The 20,047-nt window shown below is 35.0% G+C and overlaps 2 protein-coding genes across 2 annotated transcripts; both read right to left on the bottom strand.

The window, feature by feature from the left end:
- Positions 1-12,948: 12,948 nt before the first annotated feature.
- On the bottom strand, positions 12,949-14,599 carry LOC125809414 (uncharacterized). The gene is made up of 2 exons (XM_049489060.1): positions 13,843-14,599; positions 12,949-13,757 (listed from the first exon to the last, which is right to left on the bottom strand). Exons 1-2 carry the CDS (start codon positions 14,597-14,599, stop codon positions 12,949-12,951), a joined length of 1,566 nt encoding a protein of 521 aa, XP_049345017.1.
- A 3,963-nt stretch (positions 14,600-18,562) lies between these two features.
- LOC125809412 (uncharacterized) lies at positions 18,563-19,345 on the bottom strand. Its single transcript, XM_049489059.1, has one exon. The coding sequence runs from the start codon at positions 19,343-19,345 to the stop codon at positions 18,563-18,565; it is 783 nt and encodes a 260-aa protein (XP_049345016.1).
- Between the last annotated feature and the right edge of the window lie 702 nt (positions 19,346-20,047).

Here is a 20,047-nt window from a genome sequence, read left to right as displayed (position 1 = left end):
AAAACAAAAAATTTACTTATATAATAGAATCAGATGCGAGTGAAAAAAGTTATGGAGGAATACTAAAATACAGGTATGATGACACTACGATAGAACATCATTGCAGGTATTATTCAGGAACGTTTAATAATACAGAAATAAAATGGGAAATAAATAGAAAAGAATTATATTCAGTATATAAGTGCTTATTATCATTTGAACCATATATTGTATATAACAAATTTATTATAAGAACAGATAATACACAAGTAAAATGGTGGCTAACAAGAAAAATACAAGATTCGGTAACAACAAAAGAAATAAGGAGATTGGTATTAAATATATTAAATTTTACATTTACAATTGAAGTAATAAAAACTGATAAGAATGTTTTGCAGATTACTTATCAAGACAAAGCTACTCAGACTGAGAACGAAAATACAATGGAAGAGATACTCAAAGCCATAACTACACTTTGTATAAAAGTGGATAGTATGGACAACGAGATACAAAAGCTAAAGACTAATGAAGATAATCTGAAGTCTAAAGCTAGTCAGCAGCATGACTATAAAAATGCGGAGCTACGTCGATCGGAAGACGGAAAAAATCTAGAGCTAAAAGGAGACGATGGGAAACTCCTTAAAACCCATAATGTTTGTTTAAATACAGCTGCAGGTACAAGCAAACAAGTTAGCGATAAACAACATAAAAATGCTAACTTAAACCAGCTATTCGAAAAACCATTTACCCAAAGGACACCTAGACATATGTCCATAGAACCGCAAACATCTACATATGCAGATAGTTTGCAAAACCAAAATGAGAAAAAGACATATAATTACATCACACGAACCTATATCGAAAATATACACAAAATCCAAACTTATTTAAACCGCAACCCCAGATCAGCTACAAAAGAACCAAACCAAGATTATTTAACCCAAAGACTGCAAGGTTATAATAAACTAATTGCACAACCAAAAACTAACGCCAACTTAGTAAGGACATGTTATAACTATGGATTGCTAAATACTGTATATACATATGACGGAGAAGAACTAAGCGGAATACCAGAACTACATAGAGCATTTACTACTTATAAGAGAGTTACTAAGGGAAATCTATTCTATGTAAAGTTTTATACGGCAACAGCAGAGATATTACACGAGGAAATAAAACCTCCGATACAAGTAGTAAAGATAGGACTAACAAAAGATATGATAATACCAGAAGATATCGGACAACAACCAGAGATACAAAAAACAGAGATACCCAATTTTTATGCCAATAAGAGAATAATTGGTATATCAACTATTATACAAGAACTAGCAAATAATTATTTAAACGGAAACGCAATATGGAGCTACTATGCAAGAGATCAGTTAATGATCTATTCAAATTCAAGGGAGCTAAGGAAAGCAGATATGGATGAAGTCCAGAGATGGATTTTATCATTACTTAAGCCAGAAGAACGACCTACAACACGAGCACTAAAAGAAGGATTTATTTCGGCAGAATTATTGACCAGGTATTGCAAGCTAATTGGTCACAAATACCCTGACTACATATGTTCAAAATGCAACGGAGAAGATAACGTGATTCCCGATGTCCAGCTGGAATAAGATAAAGATGGAAGGAGATAAGAAGAAGAAGACAAGTCAAAAAGATAAGAAAGAAAAAGTTAGTACGTAAAAATGTAAAAAAGTCATAATAGTAATAGTAGTATGTCATAAATATAGCATGTAAAGTATGACAAGTGTAAAGTAGTCAAAGACAAGAAAAGAAGATACGGATGGAAGGAGATAAGAAAAGAGATAAGACAAAAGTAAATATATTAGTCTTATTATTGAATGTAATATAGTCAATAAAGTGGGTAGTGTGTGCATGTGCATATTAAAAGTAGGATGGACAAATGTAATAAAGTAGTATGGGCAAGTATGGGCAAGAATGGACAAGTGTAACAATTATATGGGTAAGTGTAAGTAGTAGGAATGGTAGGTGTAAATTGTAAGTAGTACGTAAGAACTCCTTTCTATATAAGTGGAAGGATATGTAAATATAAAGGCAGGCATTGCCTAACTTAAAATCTTTTTTTCTTTTTTCTTTTTATCCATAGCTCTGATACCATTCTAATAATTTAAATCTTTTTTTCTTTTTTCTTTTGTCTTTTTAATGCAAAAAATATTCCTAATTTTTATGATGCTGACATGTGTCAGTTTTTCCTCTCCTATTATATAGATAGAAGATTTGAAAAATCACCCTAATTGAAATTGACGTAAATATTATAGTAGTAACTATCAGCCTAGGAATTACACAATCTAATAATTTATCTGAACTATTTATTTGTCACAGTATCATTATAGTATATTTATGAATGTATTGTTTGGTTCAATGGTTGCACAAATACAATTATATTATTATATCAACCTTTTAAAATACAAGTTAATTATCTAACATTAAAATGTATATTAAAAAAATAAGGACATTTATAAATGATATTAACTTAAATATTTCAGATATATATAAATAAAGGTAAATTAAAACACAATAAAAATAAAAATAAAAAGAAGAAACTAAAAAGTAATCAACTTATAATTACACCATGAAATTATCGACAATTCACAACCCCCCTGTGAATTGAAAAGTGTAATTACCCTTTGTCAATTACACTCAATTACTTACTGACCAAGTAATTAAATGACCAATCAAACATACCACACAATGTAATTACACTCAATTATATCAAATTCAATTACCAAGATGACTTTTCAAACAATCACTCAAAAGAAGATTGGATATCAATGGGCTATTGGTGTTTCATTATTGGGTACAAATAATGTACTTGAAAAGATGTGATCTTTGTATGAGCTTGGTTTTATTAGACATATGTCACAAACTTAGACTTCAACTAAAGTTCCGTGCCGCACTTGACAATTTACTCACAACTCTTTTATGATCGTGTAAGCTAAAGTTAGCTTTTCAAACTTAGATTGCTAAAAGAATGAAGAAAGACACAAGAGAGTTTTTAAAGAAGACTTTGTATTGATTTGGAATATTGCTTACAACTCTTGGTTGAATTTTAAATGAGAGCCCCTCTATGACAATCACTGATTTTAAATAAAGACTTAGATTGCATGGATAAAAGTTTTTAAATTCCGTACCATTTTCTTATGTCTTATGTTATGAATGCTATGAGGCATGTATGAGGCTCTTCAGATTCTTGTACACCGTGTTACGTCTGGGATGTAGGCTCGGGTCGTAACAAACATGGTATCAGAGCACAAGATGTTGGGATGGTTTCAGGATGATGTCTCATAAGTGACGTCTAGTAGAGTCTTTTTCATAGTGTGAAGCGCTCCACATTTATGAATAAGAGGCTATAAGATGTTAGGAAACTACACTTCTTTCATTACTCTAAGTCGTGTAATATAGTTTAACTCTATAATGTCTTTCTCTTATTCCTTATCCGATGATCTTCAAGATGTGACTACTTGAAGGGCTAATGCTACAAGGATCGAGGGAGTTTAACTCTATAAATTTTTCTGTACTTTTCTAGTATCTTATGTTATGATTATGCTAAGGGTTTGTATGAGACACCTTCGTGGTCAAGTACGCCATGTTACGTCTAGGGGGTACCCCTGGGTCGTGACACTACCCATGAAGTGGAACAACATATCTTCATCTGTGAGGTTGGGAATATGAAGCATGAGAGTTGTGAACTTCTTCACGTACGCTCGTATGCTACATGTCTACTTCAACTCCCTAAACTTGTACTTGGCCTCATAAATGATGTTGTTCGAGACAAAAGCCTTCTTAGATTTAATTCGGAATTACTCCCATGTGTTGATGGTGCAAAGCCCCTTCCCTATTTCCTACTCCTTTCGCCTCCACTATAGCATGACCATCTCCAAGAGGTACAATACTGTAGTGTTGATGTTATTCTCATCACTCTTCACCCTTTTACACTTGAAGTAATTCTCCAAAATGCCACAGGAAATTCTCCACCACTTGCGCGTCACAAACATCTTTGAACATTGGTGGTTTGAGAGTCTCAATCTTGGCCTACCTATTTGCAATGGATGTCATAGATCCTCCAGCTTCCATTTCTCCCTTGAGCGCTTCCATATCAACCTTCATGGTTTCAATCGTGCTTAATGCATCCATGAGTCGACACTCTAAGGAAGTGATAATTTCCTTCATCTCATATTACACATGCCTACGTGCCTCCAACTTTTTACGGATGTTGTCATTCTCTTCAAGGGTGAAGTCCTCGAGAGTCTTAAACTTGACATTGACCTTGTTCAAGTGCTTGCCTAAGAATTTTATAGTTTGCCTCGCCCTGTCAACCCCTGGGATCTACTCTACTCTAGACATGACATCATGCTCCTCACCATGTTCATTGTCACTCGCTTCAGTGGTCAAAAGTTGGTGAGATATCAACATTTCACTTGGTGTAGGGTCGAGCAACAATTCCTCTTTACTGCTAAGGTGCTTTCTTATGTTTTCGTGCTTCTTTCCACCATCTGGCATGACGTTGGTGGTGCTAGCAACATTGATGTCTCCCTCGTTAGCCATTACCTTAGTTTTAATATTTGCTCTGATACCACTTTGTCACGGACTTGAACTTCAACTAACAGTTTGTGTGGCACTTGACAACTTACTCACGACTCTTTCACGATCTTGTAAGCTCAAGTAAGCCTTTTCAAACTTAAATCGCTAAGAGAATGAAGAAAGACAAAAGATAGTTTTTAAAGAAGGCTTTGTATTGCTTTTGAAGATTGCTTACAACTTGCTTGATTGAATTTCAAATGAGAGCTCCACTATTTATACTACTCTCATAGGAGCTAAAGTGTAAATAAAGATTACTATACAAATCTCTACATATTTACAATCTAGTCCCTCTTCTAGAATTATCTACAAGCCTAGATAATTCTAAAGTTTTCCAATAATTCCTCTTAAGTATTCTAGAGTCTTCTTCAAACCTCTCCAAGAATCTAAATTATTCTCACTTATATTATGCCTAATTTGAGTGATAGAGTGGCAGATCATGACACTTATCTTGATTATTTGAAATTATCTATTAACTTTACTTTGTGCGGAGTAATCACTCATTAGAAGCCTTTTAGTTTGTTTGCAATTTAAAGGAAGTGATAAGTCATTTGTTGATTAAGATTAAAAAAAAAAGTAGGAGATTACACTTCTCAACGCCCAAGAAAATAATGTTTGCGTAAAATAAATCGAGGAAAAGACAAAGGAAAAACCAAAGTGAAACACCAAAAAGGAAAAAATGAAAAAAAGGAGGAGAGTATATTACACCCTCCTTCCCATATTAGTTGATCATTTTTCTCTTTACACATATTAAAAAATTATAAATAAGAAGATAATTTTACTAGTTCATCCCTTGAAAGAATTTCTTGGATATTTTACAAACAAATGCGAACACTTTAAAATAATTTAATTGCAAGGGTAATATAGAAAAAATTTAATTAATGTTTTCTTGATTTAGTAAAATGATCATTTAATATGGAATGGACGAAGTACTTTTTATCATGTAATTATGTTGACCTCTGAAAATTGTTCATGCGTGTTTAGTTCATTTTTAAAATTTAACTTATTTCAAGAAATATATGTTGGCAAAAAATAAATTTTGTTTGGTCAATTAACATTAAAAATATCTATCAATAATAATTACTTCATCTGTCTCATATTAGATGGACATTTTTTTATTTTACAAGATAATTACGAAATCATTAATAGATTGATCAATTTTACTATTTTACCCTTTGTTCATATCAATGTACATAAAAATAAGTTAGAAAAAGTATAAATAGAGTATAGGAATAGCTAGTATTGAGAATTGTTCACATTCAAAAGATCATATTAACTGTAGGGTAAAATAAGAAAAAATTAATTAATATTATCTTGATTTAGCAAGTAATTAACTAATATGAGACAATTTTTTTTTAGTAAGATACCATCTAGTATGGGACGGAAGGAGTAGTATTTAATCAAATTTTTAAGAAGTATTTTAATGTGTATTCTTTTCTTAAAACATGCATAACATTTTACCCTGAACTCGAAATGAGGCAAACTTGGTGTCGTTGGAAATATGACTCGTAATCTTTTAATTTAATAGGTCATGGACTATCTAATTCATTATGATCTGAGAGATATGATCATTTGAAATCGACCCAAGTAAAATCTTATATTGAAACTCAATCGGTAAAAAAACTTTCAACTCAACTTTGTGCTAGGAGATTCTAGTGACCTTAATTGATATCCAAAATAATTTCACACTAAAGAATTGACCTTAGCACCTAAGAATAATTAAGAATCACTCGACACGACCTTATGCATAAATGAACAATAGTTTAGATCTTAACTTAGAAATTTTTCGGCGTGTAACAATTTTATTCTAAGAACCTTAAGTCCTAAACTAAAATGTGCCAAAAATCAATCATAGAATGATGATAATATAAAGTATAAATTTTAAGAATCCCATAGTGTAAGTGTGAAATTACCTTCTATCCCTACTCTTTTTCTAATTACAAAAATCTCATATTTTTTAGGCATTCTGGATAAATAACTAAGGATCCGAATACATTATTGTTGTTAAATTATGTATCCATCTGTTGCGCGTATTAAGGGAAAAAACTGAAAATCAAATTAAGATCCTAGAATATCCATATGTTGCGCTAATTAAGGGGGAAAAAAAACAAACTGAAAATCAAATTAAGATCCCATAAATTGTGCTATTCCATTCAAAATTACTGTCAACGATTCAGTTATTAGCGTAAAGGAACCAAAAAATTTAAAATTCAAATTTCTTCACCCTTTTCATCAAAGAACCTTTCAAATTATGGAGCAACTCTCCTGTCAAAGAAACTGACAGAGAAGACCGATGATTCTGACCAACCTTTGCCTGAGAGTGAAAAAGGTGGTAGTAACGGTCTTTCCGAGTCCACCCAAGAATCTCTACCTGTGAAACTGATATTTCATTTGCTAGGTAGCTTAGTTTAAATTTTCTTTGCCACATAAATTTATTTTGGAGTAATTGAATACATCAGTTAATTCAAAAGTTTTTTGATTGACTGGATACTAAGTGCTAATCATTGTGAGAGTTGTATCTCTTTGTGGTTCCTTCACACTCCATCGATTAACCCACGGTTGCGACTTTTGAATATTATATGTATATTTTTAATGAAGAATGCATAAAAAATTGTTTTTAAGAAATAAGCAAATAACATGTTAGTGACAATTATATTCATATTCCAAAAACATGTATTAATCGATTTCTCTCTCTTAAGGAGCTTCTTATTGTGTATTGTCACATTTATTTTATCAGGTTGTTGATGTGTATCTGATACATGTAGTAAAGTGTATACAAGAAGATGTATCAGATACTTATTGTATTAATTCTAATTAAATTAGTGATTAAAATGTATCTTGTTATTTTTAACGGCTCAATGTACTATATTTTTGAATGATACATGAGACATTAGTTGTTTTGTAGTGAATTATCATGTAATGTATTACTAACTTTTAAATGTTTGCAGGTTATTGCATCTGTTTAAATTATTTTTTCACTGTATGAAGGTAGACAAATATACATTGTTTGCCTTGAGCGAAAAATATGTAATTGTAGGAGATTTCAACTTGACAAGATACCTTGTGCGTACGCAATTGCTATTTTAAAGAGCAAGAATGTTACCGATCTATATCCCTACTTTTGTCATGACCCAAGGGTACTTCCTAGATGTAATAAGGCGTATACGACCCTGAGAGGCCTCATACAATCCACTTAGCATATCATAACATAAAGTAATAGAAAAGTGCGGAAATTTAAAACATTTTCCAATACAATCAAAGTCTTTCATTACACGAAACGGAAGTCTTTAACACTTGTCTCAAACCATCTAATACTTGAATAGTCTTGGGACACAACCCTTACAAAAATTCTAACATAAAGAAAGACATAAAAAAAAAGGTAGTCAAATCCTCGATGCTATGAGGACTCATCAAATCTTCACTTGCTTGCTTATACTAAGATCCTAGCCATGAGGATGGAAGTCAATATCGCCTGACCCTACATTTGATAAGAATGTAGGAAAGAGTATGCGTTAGTACAATAATGTACTAAATATGATGGCTAGCATAAAACATCAACATAAGCATAATGTAGATGTTATACCCCATTTTAACTCGAGGTCCAAACGGTGTACAACATTTTGGTGATTTCTAAATTATTAACTAAGTCAAGAAATCGCCACCTAATTAATTATGGTGAATTAGGACACCTAAATATTTAACTAAGTAATGCTAAAATTTGACTTCAATTAAGGTTTACTAAACCTATGTTATTCTAGTTAAGAGTTCTAATTATCCTAAAGGAAAGGGATAAGGCATCCTCTAAGATCAGTTAAAAACTGTTAACCAACCAAACTTAGGTTAATTAATTTTAAAGAAAGCAAATACTAAAAGAATCAGAAAAGTCAAATAAGTAAGTTGGAAAACATTTCAACATTTGAAAATTTCTTTTATATTTATATTTAAAATGATGGAGATTTAAGAAAGGATAATTTGTCTAAACCAATTTGTTGTTGATCCGTAATATGTGATTAAAAGATATAGTATAAAAACTTTTATTCATGAATTCATAAGATGTTTCCTTTTTGAAAAGAAAATATGATTACAACAAAACATTTTTATTTATTTATTTGTTTTTAAAGGGTCACTGCCAAGTTGAATAAAATTAATGAAAAATTAGTGGGTTTAAATGATGTAAAAGAAATGTTTTAAAAAAAGAAACCAAAGGAAAACCTTAAACAAAATAACAACTAAATCATAAATGATAATAATAATAATAATAACAATAATATTAATAATAATAATAATAATAATAATAATAATAAAAAGTAAACTAACCCAACCCCCAAAAGCACAGCAAAGCAAACAAAGTGCAAAAGATATAGCAAGACACAAGTTCACAAACAAGCCAAAACAAACACATCATAATAACAAATAGAATTGAAAAAAATATAAATATTTTTTCCAAACTTCTTCGCTCGTCTTCTTTAACTTCAGTTCGGATCCAATTCGACTGAGCGAGAGAGGGAAATGCATATCCCAAGTTTAGCGATGGAAAGAGGATATGTCATAGTGAGAGTCTCTCAAAGAAACTCCAAATTTTGCTCCAAAATTGTTCATGCAAAGAAAGTAAAAAAAGAAAAAAGAAAAAAAAAAAGAAGAGTTAGTAAGACAAATCAACAATGCTCAATATCGAATAAACTAGATATAAAATTCGGTTAAATGACACAATATCTTACTATTCAAAACATTAAAACACGCAAATGCGGAACAAATTCAAAACCACTACTACAAACAACTTTTAAAGCATAAGATTAATAGACAAGTCTTTTCATGTTTAAGCTACAGAAGTACTAGTCATTAGAGGTTTGAACAATAATAAAAATTATGATATAAACTTTCCGGTTATAAAAATGCCACATATATATATACTACAAAGTAGGAGAGGAAAACTTCAACTTATGCTTTGTATATATTTTTAAAAAAATGAGAAAAGCTATAGGTAAGGAAAGTGGTGTGCCTTTACAAGCATAAATCCATATTTTAATTAAGGAAAGACACATAATCTGCACAATATATATATAGTAAGCTAAACTAAGAAAAGTAATAGTCATATCTTTTAAGCATGTTTCTACCTAAAAAAGAACATAAAACTGCCAAGTTCTCACATGACTTAAACTTAACATAATATCTTTTAAACTCACTTACTATTATAGCCCAACGAACAAAGATTACTCTTGACCCGTAGCTTTCTCAAAAAAATAAAAATAAAAAATTGGCATAACAAAAGCAGAACTAGAGGAGAAAGGACGCAAATATCACCTGTTATGGGGCAGTGAACTGAGTCGTCTTCGATCAAGAATCTACGCTCGTTCCTCCAACAAAGTCAAACAAAAGAGAAAGTAAAGTAGGAGATATTGAAAATGTAAAAAAGTGGTATTCTTTGGAATGTACAAGTCTTTTTTCATGATCTCTTTTGCTAACCAAAACCCGTCTGTTCAACTGAAGATATATGGGAGTATTTATAGAAAGAAAAAATAAAGCTCAGAGCTTAGAGTTTGAGCGGGATTTATTTTGAATTTCAAATTTGTCTTGGTTGGAGAAAAATCACATGAAGATTTTGGACTCCGTAAATCAAGTTGTTTGAACAGTGAACTTCTGCCCCAAAGAATCAAAAATCAAAAAGTTATTTGGCTTCTTGTGTTGACTAAATTGTTGAATATGAGTGAGAAGGAAATTTTGAACGTTAGGATATGCTAGAACACAGTGAATGGATGAAATTTGCTAAAAAAGGTTGGACAAAGACTATCCACAGTTATGGTGCTACCTACCACGGTTGAAAATGGAATGAGGGGTGGGGTATGACTGCTAGAGTTTATTAATAGGGTTAAATTGACATGTTAGAGGAAATGGGTCCGTTCAATTGAGTAGTTGAGCTGCTACATTTTGAGCAAAAAATGGGCCGAGATGGGCTGCATTTGGATAGCCAAATTGCTGAATATTTTAAACTTGTAAATGGGCTGGAACATAGCTAAATTGCTAGAGCATTTTGGGCCTCTTTGACCAGAGACGATGTAAGAGTTTTTGGGCAAAGAAGTTGATGTAATAGCCAATTTTGTCCCGACCAACAAATGCAACCTTGGAGGCGAAAAAGATAGGGGTATTAGATAAATTATGAGGCAGAGGATCTTGAAAACAAGGTACGCACGAGCTTACAAAGTTTGCCCCGGTGTTAAATTATGATGTTACTGGTTGGTGTGATTGAGGAGAGTATTTGACAGTGGAGTCGAGCAGAGTGAATTATGATGTTACCAATTAGTGTGATTGAGGAGAGTATTTGAGAGTGGAGTCGAGCAGAGTTCGAGGTAGACCTTTGACCTTTGTTGGAAAGCTTAACTTTCTCAACAAATTGCCCCAGTTCACTGCTTAGATAAAGTTCCACGTTGTGCTAAAGCTCCTGCAGAACTCAAACTTGACAAAACAGTTAATAATATTAAACATAAAGCATGGTGCGATAAACACATGGAAATAACATCTCCTGGATGTGAATTTATGAAAATGCGGCCTTGCAAGCCGAAATAATTTAATGAGATAAAATCTTGCAAAGTAAAAAAAAAGAAAAAAAAAGAAAGGGTTTAAGGCCGATGATTCATGAGGAATGGTGCTTTTCAGCGATGATTAATGAAAATGAGGCCTTAACCAAATAAATTATGGATATGAGGCTTTTTAGCCAAATGATTTAAGAATGAGACTTTTTAAGCCTGGTGATTTATGAAAAAGAAGTCTTTGAAAGCAATGTATTTTGTTAAAACATTTGTGCAGTATATTTGAAAGCATCTGTGCAATCAACTGAAAGCATTTGTGCAATGCATTAGAAAAGTGATAAAGCCATGTAGGATTCCTTTTAAATAATTGAAAGTATTTGTGCATTTGAAAATATGCATTTGTGCGAAATATAAAGTATTTGAAAATATTTAGAAGCATTTGTGCAGTGCGTTTGAAAATTATTGAAGGCATTTGTGCAGTGCATTTGAAAATATGCATTTGTGCGGTGCATTTGAAAATATTTGAAAGCATTTGTGCAGTGTGTTTAAAGTATTTGAAAGCATGCATGCTAAAAATCTGAAAGTATTTGTGCGGTGCATTTGAAAAATATCTTGAAGCAAATGTGCAGTGCGCTTGGAAATATCTGAAAGCATTTGTGTAGTGCATTTAAAGGCATTTATACAGAGCAAAATCATGTGCAATGTCTTATTAAATAATATTTGTCATCAACACATTTGAAAATTTATAAAGATTTACTTATAAGTTTTCGAATTATAAATTTATAAGTAAGTAATTCAAACCACTCGACATATAGTCCTTTCGATGCTATGGATGTTATTAACTTCTCAGCTTCTGGTAATCCTGATAAACCTGCACTCAAAGAAAAAAATATAAGTTTTGGGGGAGGTTAATTCGCGTTGACTTTGAAGGTCTGGCTCTTCATACTTCTTTCTTCCAGCTTTGCTTGGACTCATAACCTCCGTCCATTCTAAATCTTGGTTAAATGAATAACAAGAAAATAAATAAAAAGAAAATATTTGATTGAAAATCATATTTGAAAATAAGATAAAATTATATACGTATATATATCAATAAAGAATTTTGCCGAACTTCAAATTGTGACATGTCATGAAACAAAGCGAACGTTCTTTATCTGAAGTCTTTCTTCTGTCGGATGATTCGATTGACCATATACTCTTCAAATATCTTGATATCTTCTTGCAATGATTCTCTTAAAAATTGTCCCAGTTTTTGTGAAAGAGATGCGTTGTCCTTTGGTCACGATGATACTGAACCTCCTATAGGATGCACACTATTCTATCAAGGCACCAAGCCAAACATAACCTAAGGATACAATTAAAATTGAAATAAAGGGGCCGAACCCTCCTCGGGTTGCCTATGTATCTGAACGGAATCAGGCCATACGTAGTTCGTTGTATACAAAGAAATGGAGAAATGAAAAATAATTCTAATAAAGTGACGGAAGCCGATATAGGCCACCTATGTATCCCACCAAAGGTATCATGCCAAGCGTAGTTCATATTACATAGAAAGGAAATTTTGCAAAATCTATTAAAAGACCAAATCCGATGTGGATTTCCTACATATCCCGCTATGGCAATCAGGTCAAGACGTAGTTCCAATACATGACAAAAAGATTACAAGAAAATGAAATAGAAACCTCTAGATGTAGTATCTCTTAACCGCATCTGCATTGATAGCTTTTGGCCATATTTTACCATCCATTTCTGCTAGAATCAAAGCTCCTCCAGTCAGTACTCGGTGAACCGTGTAAGGTCTTTGCCAATTAGGTGCAAACTTTCCCTTAGCTTCATCTTAGTGCGGGAATATTCGCTTCAACACCAACTGTCCCGGTTCAAACTGTCTCAATCTTACTTTCTTGTTGAAAGCTTTAGCCATCCTGTGTTGATAAAGTTGTTCGTGACAAACTGCATTCATTCTTTTTTCATCAATAAGCATCAATTGTTCATACCGGTTATGTGTCCACTTGGCATCAATTAACTCAGCTTCTTGGATGATCCTTAGAGATGGTATCTCAACTTCCATTGGTAACACTGCTTCTATTCTATAAACCAAAAGATAAGGTGTTGCCCCAGTCGAAGTCCTGATTGTGGTGCGGTAGCCAAGAAGGGCAAAGGACAAACTCTCATGCCAGTGTTTGTAGTTATCAGTCATTTTCCGCAATATCCTCTTGATATTTTTGTTGGCGGCCTCAACTGCTCCATTCATCTGAGGTCGATAAGGAGTGGAATTGCGATGAATACTTTTGAACTTCTCGCATATCTCATGCATCAAGCCACTATTGAGATTAGCTCCATTATCTGTAATAATTGACTCGGGGATCCCAAATCTATAAATGATGTTATTGCGAACAAAATCTGTCACCACCTTCTTTGTCACAGACTTGTATGAAGATGTTTCTATCCACTTTGTGAAGTAATTAATAGCTACCAGAATGAACCTGTGTCCATTTGAGGCAGCTGGCTCAATAGGGCCAATGGCATCCATGCCCCAAGCTGCAAAGGGCCAAGGAGAACTCGTCACATTTAGCTCATTTGGTGGAACTCGAATCAAATCACCATGAATCTGACATTGATGACATTTTCTCACAAAACGGATGCAGTCTGTTTCCATTGTCATCCAAAAATATCAAGCTCGTAGAATCTTCTTTGCCAAAATGAAAACCATTCATGTGTGGCCCACATGTACCTCCATGTATTTCTTCAATCAACTTGCTTGCCTCTTGAGAGTTATAACATCTTAAAAATCCCAAATCTGGAGTCCTCCTATAAAAGATTTCTCCACTAAGGAAAAAATGATTTGCGAGGCTCCGAAGTGTCCTCTTTTGAACATTGTTTACTCCTTCTGGATAGTCTCCTTCCCTGAGATACCTCTTAATGCCATAGTACCAAGGTTCTCCATCCGGTTCTTCGTCTACATGGAAACAATAGGATGGCTGATCCTGCACATTGACCTTGATTGGATCTATGTAGTTCTTGTCTGGATGTTGAATCATAGAAGCCAGTGTTGCCAACGCATCTGCAAACTCGTTCTGAGCTCGAGGAATATGCTTAAATTCTATCTTGACAAATTTCTTGCACAATTCTTTCACACACAACAAATATGGAAGTATCCTCACATTATTGGTGCTCCATTTGCCTTGAACCTGATGAATCAATAAGTCGGAATCACCTATAACCAACAATTCTTGTATGTTCATGTCAACAGCCATCCTAAGCCCAAGAATACAAGCCTCGTACTCCGCCATATTATTTGTGCATAAGAATCTGAACTTTGTTGAGATAGGATAATGTTGACCTGATTCTGAAATCAACACTGCTCCAGCACCGACTCCTTTGGAATTCACAGCACCATCAAAAAACATTCTGCACCTGGGATATTCTTCGAAAATATCCTCTCCAATAAATAAAACCTCTTCATCAGGGAAATAAGTTTTAAGAGGCATCTACTCTTCATCCACGAGATTTTCAGCGAGATGATCAACTAGCGCTTGTCCCTTGATGGCCTTTTGAGTGACATAAAAAATGTCGAATTCATATAGCAAAATTTGCCACTTTGCCAACCTTCCAGTGGGCATAGGCTTCTGAAATATATACTTGAGTGGATCCATCCTTGAGATGAGAAAAGTGGTATATGCACATAAATAATGTCTTAAATTTTGTGCAACCCAAGTCAAACCACAACAAGTGCGCTCCAATAAAGTATACCGAGCTTCATAAGGTCTTAACTTTTTGCTTAAGTAATATTTAGCTTGCTCCTTCTTTCCAGTTTCATCATGTTGTCCCAGCACACATCCAAATGCATTGTCAGACACTGACAAATATAACAACAAAGGTCTTCCAGATTCTAGGGGCACCAAGACTGGTCGACTAGATAAATACTCCTTGATTCTATCAAAAGCTTTCTGACAATCTTCCATCCATTTGGTTGCAGCATCTTTCCTCAGCAACTTGAAGATTGGCTCGCAAATTGCAGTGGATTGTGCAATGAATCGACTAATGTAATTGAGGCGACCAAGAAAACTCATTACATCCTTTCGACTCTTTGGAGGAGGCAAGTCTTGAATAACCTTTATCTTTGAAGGATCCGGCTCTATCCCGTTCCTACTCACGATGAAACCCAACAGCTTCCCGGCAGGGACACCAAATGCACACTTTGCGGAATTTAACTTTAGATTGTACCGCCATAATCTGTCAAAGAACTTCTTTAAATCTGTTATATGATTTGAGCTCTTCCGTGACTTGATGATGAAATCATCCACATAGACTTGAATCTCCTTATGGATCATATCATGAAATATGGTAGTCATAGCTCTCATATATGTTGCCCCTGCATTCTTGAGTCCAAAAGGCATTACCCGATAACAATATACTCCCCAAGGCGTGATGAATGCGATTTTCTCCGCATCCTCATCATCCAGTAGAATATGATGATATCCTGTAAAGCAATCAACAAATGACTGCAACTCATGCTTTGCACAATTATTAATAAGTATGTGAATGTTTGGGAGAGGAAAATTATCCTTCGGGCTAGCCTTGTTGAGATCTCGATAATCTACGCATACTCTAATTATTCCATCTTTCTTTGGCACTGGTACTATGTTGGCCAACCACGTGGGATAGTTGGTGACCCGGATGACATTGGCATCAAATTGCTTTGAGACTTCTTCCTTAACCTTTAAACTCAAATCAGACTTGATCTTTCTCGACTTTTGCTTTACTGGGGGGCAAGAGGGATCAATTGGCAACCTGTGTGAAACAATATTTGTGCTTAGACCCGGCATATCATCATAAGACCATGTGAACACATCCATGTATTGTCTCAAAAGATTAATAAGTTCATTTCTTTGGGACAGAGTCAAATGGACACTAATTCTTGTTTCCCTCACCAATTCTGCTGAATCTCCCAAATTTATCGTCTCAGTTTCATCCAAATTTGGCTTTTTTTTTATTCTCAAAATGTTCAAACTCCTTAGTCAACTCTCCAGACTGCACATCTTCTTCATATTCTGCAAAAGTTTATTCACTGTTCGGGGTTTGTTCGCTCATTTCATTACATGTCACATTCTCGACATTGACAGATTTATTAGTTTGCTTACTGAAAGAGAGACAAGAAATAAAAATAAAATAAATAATCAAGGACAAATTTTAAAATTTAAAGCAGAAAAAAAGGTAACATAGATTTGGCATTTAAGCTTTCAAAAGATGGAGGCAAAACACATCAAATTCAAAAACACGATTCATGCCTCAATTTGAATCATGTTTTTTGTTAATTCTAATACAATCATCTACCAAGATTCCCGGAGAACTGGGGACGGGTTACAAGTCCAATTGTTCAAAGCATCTCCAGACATAACATCCCATATGGTCGGGGCGTCGGTGCCGTCCTCCAAAATCATATTGCATTCAACTTCTTCAATGAACAAGTTTTTGAGTCCTTCTATGAGATTATCTTCAACAACTTCTTCTAATCCTTGTGCAACAAACACCTTGGAAAATGACTGATTCAAGGGCGGGATAGGTAGTGGTAAGGGAATGTCACTGTTCCTTTTGAGATTAATCGATGAGACTTCTTCAGAAGTAGGCTCGTATCCAAGACCAAATGTGTATTTCTGACCAGGTAATTGAATTGGTTCCACTATTCCATCTAATTTCTCTCCAAGACCTTGACCTATGATAAAACCATTCTTCAACATTTCCCAAGCCACCATCATAAGCACACGTGGCAAATTTGCCTTTCCAGCTTGAGTAGCACACATAATTTCCCTAATATGGAATACAGACCCATCCAACTCTTCCATACTTTCAATAACATGGACTAAATTTTCAGGATATATTGAGTTGTTACCTTCTCCATGAACAATAATTTCCTGATGGTTCCAAACAAATTTCAAAGTCTGGTGCAAAGTGGAAGGGACCGCACCAGCCATATGAATCCATGGCCTTCCAAGTAATAAATTATAGCTAGCAGATATATCCAACATTTGGAATTCCATAATGAACTCCACAGGTCCAATTTGCAATGGCAGATCAATTTCTGCGATGACTCCCCTTTGTGTCCCGTCAAAGCCTCTAACCCTTACATGACTTTCACGAATCTTTCCAAAGTAAATTCCCAAAGCTCGAAGAGTAGTGAAAGGGCATATGTTAACAACTGAACCATTATCAATCAACACTCTGGAAATAAACTTATCCCTACATCTGACAATAATGTTCAACGCTTTGTTATGTCCCAAACCTTCAGGCAGCAACTCATCTTCATGAAAGGTGACTTTGTTAGCTTCCAAAACTTGTCCTACCATGGCAGAAAAGTTCTCACTAGTGGTCTCTGCTGGAACATAAACTTCATTTAAAACCTTCACCAAAGCGTTCCTATGAGTTGCAGAATTCATCAGGCCATTAAGGAAATTTGAGAAGGAGTTTTCTTCAGTTGTTCAACAACCGAATATTCCTTAGTTAGCATCTTCCTCCAGAAATCTTGCACTTCGGCCTCTGTCACAACCCTTTTTTGGTTGTTTTCCTTGTTTGGTCCTCCTTATATAACTTCTTCAGGGGCATAACAACACCCGGATCTTGTCATTCCTGCAGCAATGGCTTCTACAACTATCTTTCCTTTTCCTTTGTCCCTTGCATCAATCGAGTAATCCCAAGGAATTGCTTTGGTGTCAAAAGGGAATGATTAAGTGACAAGGTCCATGATCTTAGGTTTGGGAAGAAAAACTTCCACTTCAATTGGCACTCGTACTTGGACTGTGATTACAGGAGAAATAAAGGTCGATGTCTCAACATTCTTCTCTATCTTGATTGGTACTATGGTCCCTTCCAAGTTAAAATCTTCGTCAACGACAATTAAGTTAATATTGCCATGATTTGGCAGAGGGTTGTTGTTTACATTGGGGGCAACACCTTTGAGTTGAATCTTCTTTGATCAATGTCTCAATCTTGTCTTTGAAAGTAAGGCAACTTTCAGTATCATGTCCAGCAACTCCAGAGTGATATGCACAGTGCTTGGTCTCGTCATACCATCCAGGAAGGGGATTAGGAATTCGTCCTTGGATTGGTTGGAGTATTCCTGCGATTTTCAACCGTTCATATTGTTGGGCTAAAGGTTCAGCTAAAGGTGTATAAGTTTTGGCTGGTCTTTTTTCAAAGTTTGGGTAAGGTCTGGGTGCATTTAATGGACGGTTTTGTGGTTGGTAGTGGGATTGGGATGGATATGTCGGTTGGTATCGTGATGGATTCGGATAGACAGGTGCTTTAGGTGGACAATACATTGGTTGGGTGGTGTAAACTGGGTAAGGGTCAGGTGAAGGGTGATAATAGGGTTGAGGAATTTGGGTATACTGACTATAGTATGAATGTTGGGGTAATGGGTTTTGGTAGGTTAACATTTAGTTTGGCCTACGTTCCTAGATGGTTATGACAGCAGATACGCCGTTCTTCTTCTTAAGGGTTCCTTCGATTGAATCTGTCTGAATGGCCTTACTTGTTGCTTGTAGGGCTGCCAAATTAGTGATTCTCCCAGTTTTAATACCTTTTTCAATGAATTCTCCCATTCTGACAACCTTAAATGACTTTTGTCCTACAACACATATCATCTTTTCATAGTACGTTGCATTTTTTTGGGATTGTATAAAAAGAGAGGTCATCTCACTTTCTGCTATTGGAGGTTGAACTTTTGCGGCATCTGCTCTCCACCGCATCGCATACTCTCTGAATGACTTTGTTGACTTCTTTTCCAACTTCATCAAGTAGAGCCTGTTCGGAATAGCCTCAGTGTTAAACTTGAACCTATCCATGAATTCTTGTGCCATCGCACCCCAACTATTCCATTTCTGTGGGTTTCGACTCGTGTACCAATCAAGGGCCTCTCCCATTAAGATCCTTATAAACAACTTCATTCTAATGGCCTCATCTTTCCCCAGTCCAACTAACTTGTCACAATACGACCTTAAATGAGCTCGAGGATTTCCCTTCCCATCAAATACATCAAATTTTGGTACCTTATACCCCACGGGTAATTCAACATCGGGATGAACACATAAATCCTCATATTCAAGACCTTCAACCCCCTTATGGACTTGGATACTTTTGAAAGCTTCCTTCAAATTACGAATCTCCCTTGCTACATTGTCATATGTTCTTGACCTTGCTTCTTTCTCCATCTCTTCATATGGATCGACTTCTGGCATGGTTGGCATTGGATTAAGGAAATGTTGAGTTTTCGCTACATATACTTGAGACACATATTGAACGTTAGGGATTGCAGTGTGTGCCACCGGTACATGTTGGGTTGCTTGGTATTTTTGGGTAGGTAAGGCGGTTTGGGTGAGCGGTGTAGTTTGGGCGCATATGAGGTAGTGAAGGGTAAAGGGTTGGCTTGTTGCGGATTGTTTTGTGGAAAGTTGGGTTGTTGAGGGTTGGTGGATTGTTTGGAAGCAATTGGATTGGTCTTTTGAAGGGAAAGGTTTGGTGGAAAGTATTGAGGAGTAGGAGAGTCAAGATGTGGAAAAAGAGGCGGAGTAGCTATGTTTGTTCCATGCTCGGGAAGTGGCGTATTCAAAGTGATGGACAAATTGGTGAGTTTTCAAAGTCGATCAATCTCACTTTGCATATTGGCCATTTTTGCATCAAATTAGCAATGTGTTCATCATAAGGGATTGATTCCCTTCCTTCCGAAGTCTCGGGTTTATCTCTCAGGACAGTGACAAGCCCCAAACCATTTTGATCAGACGCACCTGAATCAGTCATGTCTGCACATGCTTTTGATCTCGTAAAGTATGGATGATCCGCCAGTTCGTAGTCAATGCAAATCAACCTTTGGGGAGAATAAATCAAAAGAAAGAAAACCTTCAAAAAGAGAGAAATATTAGTATCAAGTGGATGATTGTTGT

The sequence above is a fragment of the Solanum verrucosum genome, unplaced genomic scaffold (genome assembly GCF_900185275.1).
Source record: "Solanum verrucosum unplaced genomic scaffold, falcon-dt-bn FXZP01000062.1, whole genome shotgun sequence".
Classification (NCBI taxonomy): domain Eukaryota; kingdom Viridiplantae; phylum Streptophyta; class Magnoliopsida; order Solanales; family Solanaceae; genus Solanum; species Solanum verrucosum.
This window is presented reverse-complemented; position numbering and strand designations above follow the sequence as displayed.

Excerpts from the sequence above, each read along its gene's own strand:
- LOC125809414 (XM_049489060.1), bottom strand. The coding sequence starts at position 14,599 with ATGCCTCTTAAAACTTATTTCCCTGATGAAGAGGTTTTATTTATTGGA. Across the intron at positions 13,758-13,842 it reads GATTGAAGAAATACATGGAG|ACTGCATCCGTTTTGTGAGA; the intron begins GTACATGTGGGC and ends CAATGGAAACAG.
- LOC125809412 (XM_049489059.1), bottom strand. The coding sequence starts at position 19,345 with ATGCCAGAAGTCGATCCATATGAAGAGATGGAGAAAGAAGCAAGGTCA.